Source organism: Trypanosoma brucei, chromosome 6, assembly GCF_000002445.2.
Source record: "Trypanosoma brucei brucei TREU927 chromosome 6, complete sequence".
In the NCBI taxonomy this organism is placed as follows: domain Eukaryota; phylum Euglenozoa; class Kinetoplastea; order Trypanosomatida; family Trypanosomatidae; genus Trypanosoma; species Trypanosoma brucei.
This window is the reverse complement of record NC_007279.1, coordinates 12271-28114: the sequence shown is the minus strand read 5'-3', so window position 1 is coordinate 28114 and position 15844 is coordinate 12271. Positions and strand designations below refer to the sequence as shown.

General features: G+C 38.6%; 2 protein-coding genes and 1 pseudogene across 2 annotated transcripts, besides 10 other annotated features; all 3 read right to left on the bottom strand.

The window, feature by feature from the left end:
* Nucleotides 1–15844: part of a sequence feature (sequence corresponds to BAC RPCI93-26F19) that runs on past both edges of the window.
* Nucleotides 1555–1890: a mobile genetic element.
* Nucleotides 1555–3949: a mobile genetic element.
* Nucleotides 1593–1613: a sequence feature (AT_rich).
* Nucleotides 3945–3988: a microsatellite.
* Nucleotides 4888–4908: a sequence feature (AT_rich).
* Tb927.6.160 (retrotransposon hot spot (RHS) protein, putative) lies at nt 5536–7554 on the bottom strand (the record flags this gene model as incomplete). The annotated part of the gene is made up of 1 exon (XM_840054.1): nt 5536–7554. One exon carries the CDS (start codon nt 7552–7554, stop codon nt 5536–5538), a length of 2019 nt encoding a protein of 672 aa, XP_845147.1.
* Nucleotides 9755–9775: a sequence feature (AT_rich).
* Nucleotides 9942–9969: a sequence feature (AT_rich).
* Nucleotides 10232–10289: a sequence feature (T-rich).
* On the bottom strand, nt 10974–12473 carry Tb927.6.150 (annotated as a pseudogene).
* Nucleotides 12664–12710: a microsatellite.
* Tb927.6.140 (retrotransposon hot spot (RHS) protein, putative) lies at nt 13606–15444 on the bottom strand (the record flags this gene model as incomplete). The annotated part of the gene is made up of 1 exon (XM_840053.1): nt 13606–15444. The coding sequence occupies one exon, from the start codon at nt 15442–15444 to the stop codon at nt 13606–13608; it is 1839 nt and encodes a 612-aa protein (XP_845146.1).

The following is a 15844-nucleotide window of genomic DNA, read 5'->3' as shown; positions in this document are numbered from 1 at the left end:
AATAATGTTTATATAATATGCTTATCTTTTTTTTTAGATTCATTTCATATAGTGTGCTTCTAATATTTTGCTTCCCAACTTTTAGCGCATGCAATATTTTCTTCATATGCTGGATGTTTTAAATATTTTTATGCACAGGGATGCATTTTATTTCTGAAATGGGCATACTATCTTTTGATTATAATATATGAAAGTCGTTAATTTTCTTTTGTTTAACGTAGTGAGGGATGTGTTCACTCATGCAACTATCGACGCTCAACTTCTGCGAAATTGCGTAAGGAACGTTTAAATTTTATCACCGCCAATATGCTTACTTTTTTCCCCTGAACGTTTCTGAGTGGAAAAGGGCATTAGAGGTCAGTTTTGGAAGTAGACTTAAATTTTTCTTGCGAATGTAAGCTTCACAGATATGTCAACGGCAACTCCACAGACCATTCTGGATGTAGAATGGACAAAGGCCTTGACATAAACAAAAGCTTTTGTATAAAAGAGGGAACAAACCCCATTTTCAATTGGAAATGGTTCGTCGCTCAGAAACTTCACGTCGCATGCAGACGGTATGTTGAAATTGGAAAATGGGGAGTTTCAAGTATTCTTTGAAAATAAGGAAGTGAACTTCATTTACCTACGGAATTCATTGGTGTCTTTCAATATGCCCCAAAGCGCTGTATTTTTTACGGTCTTTTGAAGAAGCCCGAGTGATGTTTTGAAATAAATGAATGGTGCTTGAGTAAAATAAATCAGTTCTATTCCAGAAGTATGAAATGATACGGCACGAATGGGTGACAGGCGCTGGCGCATTCAAACTCAGTTGATAGGAATTAATGTTGAGAATTGTAGAATAAGGCAGGGGAATATTCAATTGAGAGAAGAGTTGGATCATGTGCATTCGTATATAGATAGATTAGAAGAGATAAACGAATCATCAATACCTGAGATGAATCATTGGAAAACGATTGCCCATTTACAAACGTTTTCCAATGATTCAGTTGGCTTCACAGAAGGAAGTATGTAAATGGGAGGAAGGATGTACAACCCGATGCTTTTTACCAACCGTATTTGAGAGAAAAAAAAAATCCATTCTCCTGGTTAGTAGAGTTTGACGCTATAGCTGTGGAAAGTTAAATTATTATGGTTCTACATTTTATGCCAAGGAAAGGAAAATACTTTAGCAGCCGAAAGGTGGGATTTGGCCACGGAAAAAATGAAACTTGAGTGCCGAGAGAGTATCGGAATCCGTACCCATGAATATAAAAATCCGAAACCCTCAAGTGCGTGGGTTACGGAATAGAAAGAGGGCAATTGGATGTGGTTTTAGATCCCATGAAAACAATAAATAAAGGAACGTACTCTAAATCTCTCCAGCCAACAAAGACACTGGTAAACGTCATGATCATTATAATAAAACCTCTGAGTCATGATCCGGTTACTGTGCTGTGGGCTTCAGAGACAAATCACATCGCAAAATGCATTTGGACGCAGCCAACATGAGAACATGTGGCTCCGATACCGAGAAGGTCCTGCGATTTCTCGAGAAAGCCCAATTTAGAGTTAGAATAGGTTAGGCCTTACCCTCTCTTTGCGCAGATTCGAAAAATATAAAAAATAATTATCACACTGAAGAACCAGTTTGTGTTTCTTCATTCCCAACCCTAACAAATATGAGTTATAAACGATAATTGGTAACGAAGCGGAAGTGTCTGAAAGTGTCTTTAACTCGTCTCCTGTGCGGGGCGAAGAGGGTTGTGTTGTATGGGCTTTCTAAAAATTTCACTCTCTTGCAGACAGCTGCGTAAATAAACGGGGAGTACAGGTGGGTTTAGACAGAGATAACCGTACAAAATAATACTCTGCACTCCTAAGTCCAAAACCATTCATAATGCAGGTTTTCATTAAAAAAACAAGTAGCAGTAGTAGTAAGGAGAAAGCTATTGTTTTTTCTCACTCCTGCTGCCACGTACATCATGCGTAATACAACAGTTTCCATTTATTCTATAGTAGATTTTTTCACATAGCAAGGGATACTCGGAATTGCTGTATCACTTTCGTTGTCCCAGCCATACTGTCTGCTTTTTATGGTTAAACTAAAACTCCAATGAAATCGCATTGTTGTGTCATCTTTTGCAAATCACCAATGATAGTATGCCCCACATTTCTTCATGCTCGTAACTATTTTGTTTCCACGACATTTAACCACTTTACGTGGCCCACACTGATACATATGTTGCATATCCATGTTTGAGTCCTCAATCTTTCAGGGTTCGCCTGCTGCAGCCTCACGACATCGGCGTCATCTGAAAAGACCCTTGTGATGGTGTGTAAAACTCCAGGGCTCTCTTTATTAACTGATGGGGAGTCGATTCAAATTCAATAGTTCCTAATTTTCGCTAAGGTATCGGAACCTCAGCCGAATATCTTCAGGCAACTTCACTTGGGAGAGGAATGACTTTAGATCAAACAATGCTACAGACTCGCCATGGAGAGTATTTAAATACTGGGAAAAGTGACCCAATGGGAGATATGCCTCATAATCATCCCTGCTCTTTTTAGCCTTTGGTCATGCAATAAATCAACACCTTCTTCCAATTCCGTGTTTCCTCCATCACAAATAATGGCGCACAACCCATCCTGTCGTATGTCTCTCTGAAACTGTGCTAATGATACGCGATTGCTTCATTATTTGGGCATACTTTTCTACAATGCGCAATTCTGACTCCTTCTTTGATACTTTCTCTCTTTGTTTCCCTCTTTCCACATCATCTGTGCTATTCATAATGCTCCAAACCTCATCAAATTGTTTACTCGCTGCTTGCATCATCCTCTGTCAAATCCACGGAGGGGAAATCATTCCCACATTCATTTCCTATTGGAGAGGTGAAGTCTTTTTTTTTCCTCATCCCGTGATGTCACCTTTGTTTTCCCTTGTGAGTGTCAAGGAATGCTGTGCCCTCGATAATTTGGGAAGATATTCCCCGTTATAAGTCCCGGCTTCCCTCACACTGAGGCCGCACATTCCTTCCAATTGTATCTTACATCAAAAACATTAAAAGAACCGACTTGCTGACGGAAACTGTCACACATCTGAGATACCGCACTGTGCTTCGTGGAAGTTCCATTGTATATATGTGCTTTCCCAATTCTATTAATAATATGTTGTCAATGTCGTGCTCCATTGCAACTACTGCCGCTGCGCGTGTCAGCAGTGCTCTTCTCTTTATGGGATGTTCTATCATTACGTATGGTCTTTTCAGTATGGTGTCATTTTCCGCTTTGTGGTAATGGCTATGAACTTCTTCCTCTTTCCTCCAGAGGTTCCTCCCTATGACTTTTCTCACACTGGTAATATCCTTTTTCCAGCTGATAATTATGCATCGTGCGACTCTGTGGGTATCGCTTTTGAATTTCTTTGGAAGTTTCCCTCCAAATCCACTATTGAGGCTTGCTTGCCGTGTGAGTGTGGTATAACATTTTGCTCTTTTTTTGGGAGCTGTGTAATTTCTTTTTGCCATCGCATGGCTGGGTGTAATTCATTCCATTGATATTGCAACTGGATACCACTCTGGACGGAACTTTCTGCAAGATATTATCGAATCCCCATTACAACATGTGTTGTGTTTGTTTGATGGGTTCACCTGTTACCGTATTGTAAAGACGGACCCAAAAACAAAATCCGCGTCGGTGTGTCCAATAGAAATGATGGAAGAGCTCTCCTGTACTCAAATGACTTTGCTCTTTACGAGTTGCAAACTTACAACAACAAATAAAAGTGCAGTTACACCCTATACTGGCATGCGGTAATGATTTTCCTCAAATACATAAAAACTCCACAAGATGAATTCCCTATCGCTCACATGTTTTAGTCCTCGGACACATTCACTTTGCTATTCTGTGGGCTCCTGAAACCAATGCCATGATGTACGGATGGCTTTGTGTGTGGGAACTGCAATAATAATAATAATAATAATCGTAATCATAATAATAATAATAACTCCTTTCACCGATGAGTTTACTATTGGTTGTAAAAGTGCTCTTGGTGTCACTCCATTTTCCTTTTTAATCGCCAGCTGCTGAAGACCTGTTGTATTTTTTTTGGTTAATGTATGGTTTTATTCCCCACCCCTTTCAGGTGACTTCCTCTTGCACGGTTGATACTTTCCCATTGTAGAATGTTTCTCAAGGTGTTTCTTTCATGAAGCTTTGGTTATGCTATAATTAAAGACCACTCAAATCCCTGCTTCCGGGACCTGTTGTTGCATTTATTCCCCTTTAATTGTTGCAAATTTGTTCACTTGACAAGTTGTACTGCGATGCTTCACTTGAACACATGTGTAACATCGTGTCTCGTTGCTTTATAAAAATTCAAAAAGAACACATCAGGTGATATTCTTCTGCTCTTACTTCGTACATTCACATCTCTTCCCGCCAGTTCGGAAACTCCCACTCAAACTCACCACTCTGTGAAGATTTGTAGTTTCCGTTAGTGATGGACGTACTGAAGTGGACATATTTGGCACTTCAAAACTAAGTTTTTTAAACTTACACCTTCCCTCTTTCATAGAGCTTCAGTGCGAGAGTAAAAGAATAGTTGAGTATTATGAGAAAACATAAGCCCAAACATTATCAACTCAGGTTTTCAATAAAAACAAACACATTAATATGGTTTAGTGAACACATGCAGTATAATCCCTAGCAAAGGTATTATTCACACCCAATAAACAACTCAAACGAATAACACCACCATACATATCGCAGACATATAAGGTGCACCTGCACAAACAAATAAAGACTGCTGTGACTCATCATGTGTAAAATATTATGAGCACAAAAACATAAATGTCTTTGATCTTCCATGAATGTATAGCACAATATTATTTTGCATTATCATCGTAAAAATATTTATTTTATATTGATATATGTATATTCAGCTAAAAGTCAAGAGTATGCTCTGGCCTTGTAGAACTGTAAATGCGTGCATGTTCTGTTATTATTGTTTCCCATTGTAAAATGAAGATACCTGCAGATGTGAGGAAACGACTCCATTAATGCTTATGATGCATCAAATTATTCTCTCGTAGAGAAAGGAGAGAACAGATGCTCAGTACACGTGTCCCTATTTGTATCTTTAAATTAAGGTTCTCTTGAGTGGGGTAAAGAAAAAGCAAGAAGTATATGATGTAATTGGTGAGACATAATGGAATGGCCCAACAAGAGGGAAAGGAAGTTACATGCCTTCACTACAGTCATACAAATAAAGCCAGACCCTTCACACTCGTTTTACAATGTTCTGTCGTATCGCTCTGTATAAACAAATTACTAATAGGAAAGGGAAATGTAAGAAGAAAGTAAAAAAGTATCAAATAGCTTGAGGATTATCGACACTCAGCTACGTGGAATGATACGTATCGTCAATGTGTGTTTGAAATGCTCACCATCCTAATGAACTTACTCGTATGTTACTTAATCCTAGGAAATATTTGTCTGTTAATTCAAGTTACCTGACAACTTTCCTTCCGCACCCTATGCATTGTTACCACCCTAATTGTTAACTCCGTTGTTATTGTTACCTCTTACTTGCAATTCAACGTATAGTGCAATGATGCGTTCATTAAGAGTGGCAGAGAATTGATGCACTCTCTCTCTCCAAAATCTTTCCTCAACCTTATTATTTTGTCCTTCATCTTCGATTGTCCCCTCACAACATTGTGGCTTTGTAATTTTTTCGCTGTCAACCCTTTGAACATAAATTATTTCCCATACCATATCATTGGAAAAATTGTCCCAATGTTTGAAGTAACTTTGCAAACACCTTTTCATCTTAAATAACCCACTGGTGCTGCAGGAATGTTTATCGGAAATTGTGAATTGTAGTCCCACAAAAGTCTTCGGGTTCTCAACAAAAAAGAACGCATCAACAACTGGGAAATTTCCTGATTGCGGCTTGTACAAAATCATGTATTCAATTTCAGTTCCAGCTCTAATTGTAGAATCATGGGGAACCTCAATCAAAGGATTCGTGAGTCTTGGTCCTTGCAGCACCTGCAGCACACTTTGTGGAATTTGATCCCCAGTATATGGGAGGCCCCGTAACTCCTTTGCCAACTCAATTAGTGCATCCTCATGTGACAATACTTCAATGCCACTCTGCTTGAAACGATAAGCAGCAAGGGTACGGTTAGACAGCAGTTCAGATACTAAAGCAGACTTTTCCTGTATAAAAGGTTTCAGTCGATCTGAAATAGCTTCCCCCGTGTAGGATGAAAGTGGCTTGCAGCGATGCATATCACACAGGAGAAGATCCTCTTTTACTCGAACAACCATCACCAACTTGTGTGATGCTTCATGTGTTTCCCAAAAGGCTCGGTTTCGAATAACGGAACGAAAATACTCAGTATCTCCACGTTCAAGTTTCAAAATAGTATTTTGCATTGCTTGAGCACGCTTTTCATACGAACGTGAATCAACAATGTGACGAAGCAGTGGACCAACGATACGAATGCGAGCTTGAATTTCTTGCCATTCTCTTTCAATTTTCTCCTTCGCAACTGGAGGACTCCACTTGTAAGCAGGAGCAATTTTCCCCCACCTCGATATATGTATGGCTTCCAAATCCTTCAATGTATCACAGTTTATGTAAATATGTGTGGCGGTGTTTTGCTTGGACCATTCATGGAATTGTCTTTTGTCTGGAGAGCTCAAAGCAATACCGGAAAAATCACCAGGTGGTTTCACTGGAGCAGGATGATCCTTGTCCACGTCGAATATAAGGTATCCCTTGATTTTCCCTGTCTTACATGAATCCCTGACTATTTGGTCAATAAGTGTTGAAGCATGCTCATAATTACTGTAAAACGTAACATATCCTGCTCGACCACCTATGGGTTTATGAAACACATACGCCTTACCCCTCACAACGTATATGATAATCTGAAGCTGACTCGCTTCATAATGCAGTAGTTTGTATAACAGAAATGGCGCTGTGGAAAACGATTTACCAATACCAGGTGTACCAATAAGAACATGAGCCATCGGGTTGACAATCACTTCACCCATAAGCCACTTGTTAAGCCGTTCCTCAACCTTATGCCACACCCTCAGTGTTTCCCTGCGGATATAAACGTCATCGTTAAAAACGTACTCCACTCCCTTCTTGTGATTAATATCATAATCTTTTTCTTGTGGTTGGAACGACGTGTATGGCCAACCCATTTGAGATGTGAGCACAGCAATCTCCAAGTTACCGTGACGAGGAAGTGGTTCGTTCACAGTTTCCGGAGTTTGACTGACATCAACCTCCTCCTTCGTCCACATCTGCTGTGGCCTTCCATCAAACACTTTCATTCCAAGTGGCTCTGTATCATAACCCGACATCACATAACTCCATTTTGCATTATAAATGGAATCGTATAATTTCTCTTCGAGAGACTTGCCCTCTCCGGTTTCTGATGGGTTCTCGTTTTCTCGGTCGGCTTGTCTCTTCATCGGGCGGTACGCACCATTCAACCATCCATTTAAAACATTCCAAGTATCTCCCACACTACCACCGTTCTGATTCATTTCACTCTCCTAATAATAATCTTAATTGAGTGCGTTGTGTTATTTCCTTTTTTTGTAATATAAATTAAAAAAAGGGATAAAGATGAGGTAATACAAAAAGATACACTTATAAACCAAATTACAATAAATGAATATTAGGAATTAATATGGAAGATGGAAACTATTTACTAAAATTAGGATTAAATACAAATCTTATCATGCGTTGAGAACCCACAGCAACTTAAGCACAAATAAGGTATGACAGTACGAATAGACATTTCTGTTGGGAGGAAAACTCAAACAACAATTTCCAAAGAGTGTACACCATCATTTCAGAATAATATACTTACATATATATGTATTGAAAAGCAAAAAATAAATAAATGTGGCATTGCCATGAAAAACAGCATATAATAGGTTTATTGATAAGCTACGCAAAACGTAGAATACTCAGTTAATGGTGCTCATGTGCATAATGAAGGCGCTTCACATTAAAAAATAATACAAGCAACGATCAGAATTTGCGTATAACCTCACATGAACCGTCACTCGGAATGACACGTTGTCATAACTTCCTAATGTGGAAAAACTATTTCTAATGCCAACTCCCACACTCCGAATCGGTACAGTGTGCAAATAAGAGTACGAGATATCAAAGCATATACAATAATAGTCGCCGTAAAAAGTAAAACTAATTAAATAAAATCTTATACATCAAAGAGGAAGATCTCACCTGACGAACAAGTGCTGCTCACTTTCTTTATTCTTTATTTAAGTGATCCTGTGTTTTTTTTTCTTTTTCTTGCAACCATAGAACCATGAATCTAAGAAATATATATGAAGGCATGAAAGATATTAGTTTTTGTTTTTTGGTATTGGAGCACCTCGCCATGCCTCTGATCTTGCGCCTTTGTGAAACTCAAAAGGAACGCTAGCGAAAGGCTCACGGAAGGGAACAAATATATTTGTGGGAATAATAATTCAATATTAGGCCTCTTTTGAGGAGTGTGCTGAGTGGAATAATGGTGAAAAAGAAGTATTGAAAATTTATGCCACATGGGCAAATGCTTTACAATGTTTTCTCTCTATCTGAATATATGGAATGTATGGAATATATAAGGAACCAGAAACATAGGGAATATATGAAGTATAAGGAAATATATCAAATATAAGAAAATATATGATATATTCTGAAGTGCCGGATGTGTTTGTGCGTGTCTTTGTATGTGTTCTCTGCTTTATATATCACTAAATATTTTACACATTTCATTTTACTTTGCGTATGCTAATCGCTTGTTTCTCCCTATATAAATTAGTGGAAATATCCATTAGAGAAATAATAATTTATTTTTTCTTCTCTTCCCTTCCCGCTAATGTTTCACCATCTGTTTCCATTCCTTATAAATACTGTAAATTTCTTTTGTTACTGTAACTATTTCCAAAAAAAAGTGTAAGTGAGACACTTTAAGCATTACATATCATAATATTTCTAAACTCCTTCTATGTTATGTTAAGCTACTAATATTTTTATTTCCCATTCATTTTATTCAGCAGAACATACAAAACCCCTCAAAAGTCCTTCCTTGTTTTTTTTCTTCAACATTATAATATATCATGTGGAATATACAAATATATAATAACCATAGATATGTTATATATCATCACAACATCAGAAGCTATACAACAGAATTGTGTTCTTCAATAAGCAGTGGTTGTGTTTCCTTTTATTTTATCTCAGAGTCAAACTAATTAATTAATTACTAATAACTTCCTCCAAAGATATTGCTTCCATTTTCTTGGATTATTCTGCAGCGTAACACCGGAGTCTTGAAATAAAGTGTCACAGTTCAAAGAATACAAAACAGTAAAAAAAATAAACAGAGACTCGCATCTTTACAATTGGTTGCATTTGGATACATCAAACATATTTATTCGCTCCCTTGTGTGTTTTTTTGGGGTGGTGGAGGGTAAATGCAAAATGTATCAAGTTGACGAGTAGTAGAAATACAATACTTGATATAATTTCACTTACATATAAGCTTTCTTTTCCCACTTTATTCCAATTCATAATATTTTGATAGCAATGTAATGCAGCATTCAGCCATAAACATTTTAACCATAAATATAGTAACTAATGTGTGAATGGTAACCCATGGTGATACATTCCATATGGAACAATACCACATTGTTAAATATACGCATGGAATTAAAACTATAGCACTAAATTAAAAATAAAAAATTAGAAGAGAAAAAGATATGAATTATCAAAAGAGGCATATTCTTCACTAACATGCACTTGTTTCAACATAATTATAATTTGAAATTACGTTAAATGATAAGTGACCCAATATCCTGAAACGACACAATAACAATGATTTCATTATGGCACATGTAAAATAATGATATGCAATAAAATAAATAATATAAATTAAAATACAGCAAGCACTGCAGAATATATTCTATTGCTATATATAACCATTTGCCAACAGATGAATAGCTTTACTCATTGGAAGAAAATAATTAAATTCAAACTTCCTATGATTCTGCCAGTGTTTGTCGGCTACATGTGGGACTCAAAAAAAAAAACAAAAAGTTTATTTTAAATAAACATGAAGAAAAGAAAAACTTCGCATGAAACCATAAGGGTACCCCTGTGAGTTATTCGCTACTGTCAAACATAGTTAACTTCACAACCCTCAAGAAAGAAAGAAATAGTAAAAGTAAAATTCCAAGTAAAAAATAAAAATAAAAATTAAGGAAATATAACATAATTATGCTTAACTAACTGTAATGTGAGGAATGTAAAAATAACAAAATGTTACTCACAATTTAATGTTATCAATGTTTTCCTTCACAAACAAAAACTGTCACATCTCAATGTGTTCTTTCAAATTAATGTAACGGAACCAGATATGTTTGTATAATATTCTACAATGTCATTTGGCATTGTCCGATGCTCACTCAAAAAAAAAACTTATTCGTTTTGTTGCGATGTAGCTGTTGACAGTGTTGTGCTCTTTTTTATTTTATTTTTTAACATACCGCTGCGCACTTCCGTAATCCCCTCAATATTCCTGCAGTTCCCATCATAAAAGAAACAAAAGAAATCCATCAAAATAAAGTAACTGGAGTCCAAGATGTTGTAGAGCACAATGTATTTATTTTGAATAATGGAATCCTGTGATATCAAAGACAATCATCTGCAATGAATAAACTAAAACGTTCATTGACTCATGCCACTAAAATAATAATTAAATTGTTAAACACATGTTCCCATCGTGTGGTAAGTAATTCAAACAATTCTGTGACCACATGAAATACTCGAAGAAAAAGGAAACGTATACAATGCATAAGCCATTAGTAAAGTATAAATACAGTTTTTGGTATCGAATCCATCATGTGTTACAAAGTTGCATTTCATTAACACACAAGAGCACAATTTAACTCAACATCATATTTCGAATCATCAGTGATAGAGCTTGGCAACTGTACGATTCGATAAATCCAACATTTCCCTTTACTCTTACAACCTTCACCAACTTGTCCGTAACTTCATTGATCTTCCAGGCAGCCGTATGCTCAATAATATCATTATAGGAATATTCATCCGACTTCTTCATAGTTTCCAACGCATCATGCACTCTTTTCAGACGCCATTCATAACAGCTTAAACCAAATATATAACGAGGCAAAAGCCCAATTGAATTAATACGTCCCTCCACTATTCTTTACACTCATCTTCCATTTCCTTCCTCAATTCGTGCCTTCTTCTGTTGGATACCTTTTCCCTTGCATGTATTGACAGTTTTTTCCATGCCACAAATGCCTTCATGTCACGCACATCATCGCAGTTTATAATAATTTGGCGGCCTCCCCTATTTTTTCCCCACTGCTCGTAACGGACACTATTCGGAGTAGTGAAAATAGTTACACTCCAAACATCAGAGGGAAGTTGAGTGTAAAGCTGCTGCATTGTGTACCTCATGTCCATAATGATGTGTCCTCTGTTTTTGTATTTCATTTTATTTATGGCGTTGACAGCAGCTCTCAAATCTTCGTACTGCACAACCCTCCCTCTTTCATCACTCTTTCTGTTATATATTAAGTAGGCTATCCCGTCTGTGAAATACGCAACAACATCAAGCATTCCTTCATGGTAGTGAAGCAATGAATGAAGCAAAAATGATCCAAGGCCACATGATTTACCAATACCAGGTGTACCAATAACAATATGTATCGGTGAATCCACCACTGCGTCATTCAGCCACCATGCTTTTAGATCTTTTTGAATTATATACCACATGCGCATAATTTCACGACGGATGTATACGTGCTGAAATACTACTTTGCGCCCCGTAGTGTAATCCAATGCAAACCTGTTGTATGGCCAACCCTCCTCCGAAGTGAGAACGAAAATCTCCAAACCATAAGGTCTCTCCTCAATCTCTGCATCAACATTCGCAAGTTCAGGAGTTACATCCACCTCTTCTTCGGTCCAAATGCGCCTTGGTCTTCCATCGAACACTTTCATTCCAAGTGGCTCTGTATTATAACCCGACATCACATAACTCCACGTCGCATTGTATATAGAATCATATACTCCTTCAAGGCTTACAGCACCACCAGTTGTTTGGGCAGCTTGCTTTTCCTTGCTTCCTTGGAAATGCGCAGTGCACTGTCCAACTTTGCCGCTGCAGTGAGGCAACAAGTTCCCTTATTTGCGCTGTTGCACTCTCTTCCCAGTGCTGCATGTCTTCAATTCTATTACGAGGCAGATCAATAACTGCCCCCAGTAATTGAAACTCATCGGTATCCTGTATTTCTTAAAGAACATTAGCATTAATATATTTTCCCGGATTTTAACAAACACAACCACTGCTGCATTCTCCGAGTTGTACGTGTTTGAGGAAAACTGATTCAAAAAGTCATGCAGTTTCATTTCATCCAAACTCGCATAATCTTCCAGCAGCACATTTTCAATAGAGCTGTTAATTGATCAAGTTGGCCCTTTTTCGCCTCCACGCAGTCAATTCAAAAAATATATTGCCACATGCAACCCATCACTATGAAAACACCTTATCTAATTCCACACTTCTCAAAAACCTGTCCCCTGATTCCTCACAAGCTTGCGATAAAAGCATAAACAAAAATAGAATCAGAAACAGAGATAGAGACAGTTTACACTGTAGGAAAGGACATCACAGTGTGTCACTCATTCTAGGAAGATAATCACAAAAGCAAACACCCTCAAAAAGACAGCTCAGCACCATAAAGCAGAACCTACTCACTACTAATAAGGAGTTGTGCCCCTTCCCTGCCAGTAAAGACACAACATTTCCCAACAAACACAGTTAAAGACCACAAGACTTATGACCCCTCCATACTAACCTAAACAAGACAGCGTGAATCACAATTGCATGCAATGCGCTAAGAACTCGAAACGGTTCCGCACATTTGCCTCTGAGGATCCCTACTCAATCGCACCCCTACGCGGGAATCAATATTCTGCCTGTCACAAAATAACACAGCGGACAGCAGAAGGAAAAGGGGAAAATAAAGAAAGCCATCACAACACATAAGGATTTTAATGGGAACTTACAGGAAACCTTCTAGATGAGAATGCTAACACCCATAAAACAACAGTGCTCACAATCCTCTTGTATATCAGTGTTTAATTAGTTTTTCACAAAATGATTTGATAATCGTAACGATTCAAGGAATAAAAAAAATGTAAATGATAAGACACGACGCAACAAGCTGCCACATTGCCATTAATGGATGTATGTAATACCATTGTTACTATCCATTTCATTGTGACAACACACGCAAAATACAATCGATACCACGGATTTCGTACGCCTTCCGTCGTTCGGTGAATCATAGAGAGGATGTAAACAGTTGCGAAAGGATTACACCAACGCAACCGTAAGTTCGTTACGCTACCAGGAGCCTGTCCAGGATATATGATAAGCGAACTCCATTACTCAGACAAAAAATGTGATGCTTCCTCTTGCCCTTTCATTCGTTCCGCACAGTGTTCACTTCATTGTTGGCTTGCCCGAGGTTCGCCAATTACGTTCGGCCCGCAGCAGCCACCGCAAGCATTTTGATAACTATGTTATCCTCATACTGCACATGGTACTGCTGCACATTGTTCTTCCAGAATCCCTCCACAAACTGGTGACTGCGGTGCTTTGCCTTACCCTGTGTAATTTCACACTTCTGCTCAGACCTCATCGCTGTGGATTCGAAGTGCTGAACGCTAATGATTTCCCAGTGAAACATCTCAGTAATTTCCTTCAACTGCTCAACGGTAGCCTCATTCTGGTGACCTCCCCCCTCCGCAGTTGGCAAGAGGGATTGTAACAAATGAATGAATTTGTCGGTTGTTGTGTGGTGGCTGCTGGCAACAGTAAACTGCAACAACACAATAGTTTTCTTTCCTGTGGTTCCTGAAGCCTGTGCAGCCTCCTTGTCATCAACAATAAAGAATGCATCCGCTACGGGGTAGTTGGGAACGCATGGCACATATAATTCCACCGGAGTCCCCTCCGACTCAGCCCAGTTGATGTCACCTCGCACTGTGTTTGGTCGACGGACTTTGAGGAGGCCATCCCTTACGTGTTGCAAAATGCTTTTGCGTGTCCTCGTGCGTCTGGCCCTTTCATTTGCTGGAAGTTTCGTTATTAGACTTACGAAGCAAGTTAACACTCTGGGAGAACACAAATATTTAATTGCATTCTCCTCAAAATAAAGCCCGATGGCAGATGCATTCCGCGTCATACCATTTGTCAGTGCCCACTCCTCAGCAATGCCGGAAAACACTACATTCAAAATTCTTTTCTTTATAGATTCAGAACGCGCCACGCAGACATACGTGTCAAGGGAGCTTCTTTCTTGACCTTTGATGCGAACGATCTTCACGAGCTTATGTGATGCATCATTGTCCCTCCATTCCCCACAGTTGCCCAGCACCTTAGTATATATTCCGTACTTGTTACCTGATACGATACTCCCCAATTCCCCGTTCACTGCAATAAGCTGCTGTCCATACATTACTTCTTCAAACACATAACGAAGTGAAGGTCCGACACGCTCCGCACGGTTCTCATACATGTTCCACTTTTCCCTCAACTCAACAGGTGTGGCTTGAGGAAAAAGCTTGGGTCCCATACGTGAGAAGAAAGCCCGCATTTCACTCATAGCCCAGCAGTTAAAAACAATAAACGCGCCTTTGCGTTGCTCTTGCCAGCTGTCAAAATTTCTCAAATTGGGTGAACTGATCAAAATGCTTCCCCATTTTGGAACCACTTCTGCCGGTGGCTGCTCGCCTTTGTTGACAAAGTCATAAATAATATAACCACGTGTATTAGATGATATAACCTCTAGCAAGTCCATTGCCGCACCTTTTCCGTACTGCCTAATAATGCCGACGCCACCTTCACCTAATTTCTCAAATATATACGCCACCTCGCCACAGAAATACGCAGCAATAGGCAAATCTTCCGCATCATAATGCAATAACTTGTAGAGGATAAAAGAGCCCGAATTCTGAGATTTGCCAATCTCCGGGTTACCAATGGCAACGTATGATCGTGGTAAATAAGGACATCCCGGTATAACACGTTGTGTACGCCATAATTCAATTCCATTCCTTACAACATTCCATACACGGAGCTCTTCTCTGCGAATGAATATGTCACTGTCGCTTCCCTGGGCAAAGTCTGTATATGGCCAACCCATTTCTGAGGTAAGAACCAACAGCTCAACTCCTTTAGTGCGTTCCGGCTTCTGTTCAAGAGCTTCCTCAATTTCAGGCACGACATTAACTTCTTCATCCTTCCACATTACATCATCACCACGCGTTCCATCAACAAACTTCATCCCGAGCAGTTGAGTTTCGTTGTCCATTATAATGTGACTTCACTTTGCATTGCATACGGAGCCATATAAACTGAAAACATTATCACCCCTTGCTTCACGTCCCCTCAGACGCTTTTCTCCCAGAATAAGTGTTTTTTTGTCCTGAAGCAAAATGTTGAATATTGTTCTTGATGAAAATATTTGCTTTACTTTTCTAACTAATTCGGCTTCTTAGTGTTTCTTTGTAAAGGATACAGAAGCTTTACTACAAAGGGATTCCTGTACTAAAGCACGCACACAGTTACTCAGGTAGAACAGTTATAAATCTCAAATAATTTTAATAAGCTTTCCTCACATATTTTTCTATCCAATGAAATTATTTCCACACTGCTCTGCTGCAGCATTGTGGCCATTAAAAAAAATAGTTTGGCGCTTCCTCAGGTATTCA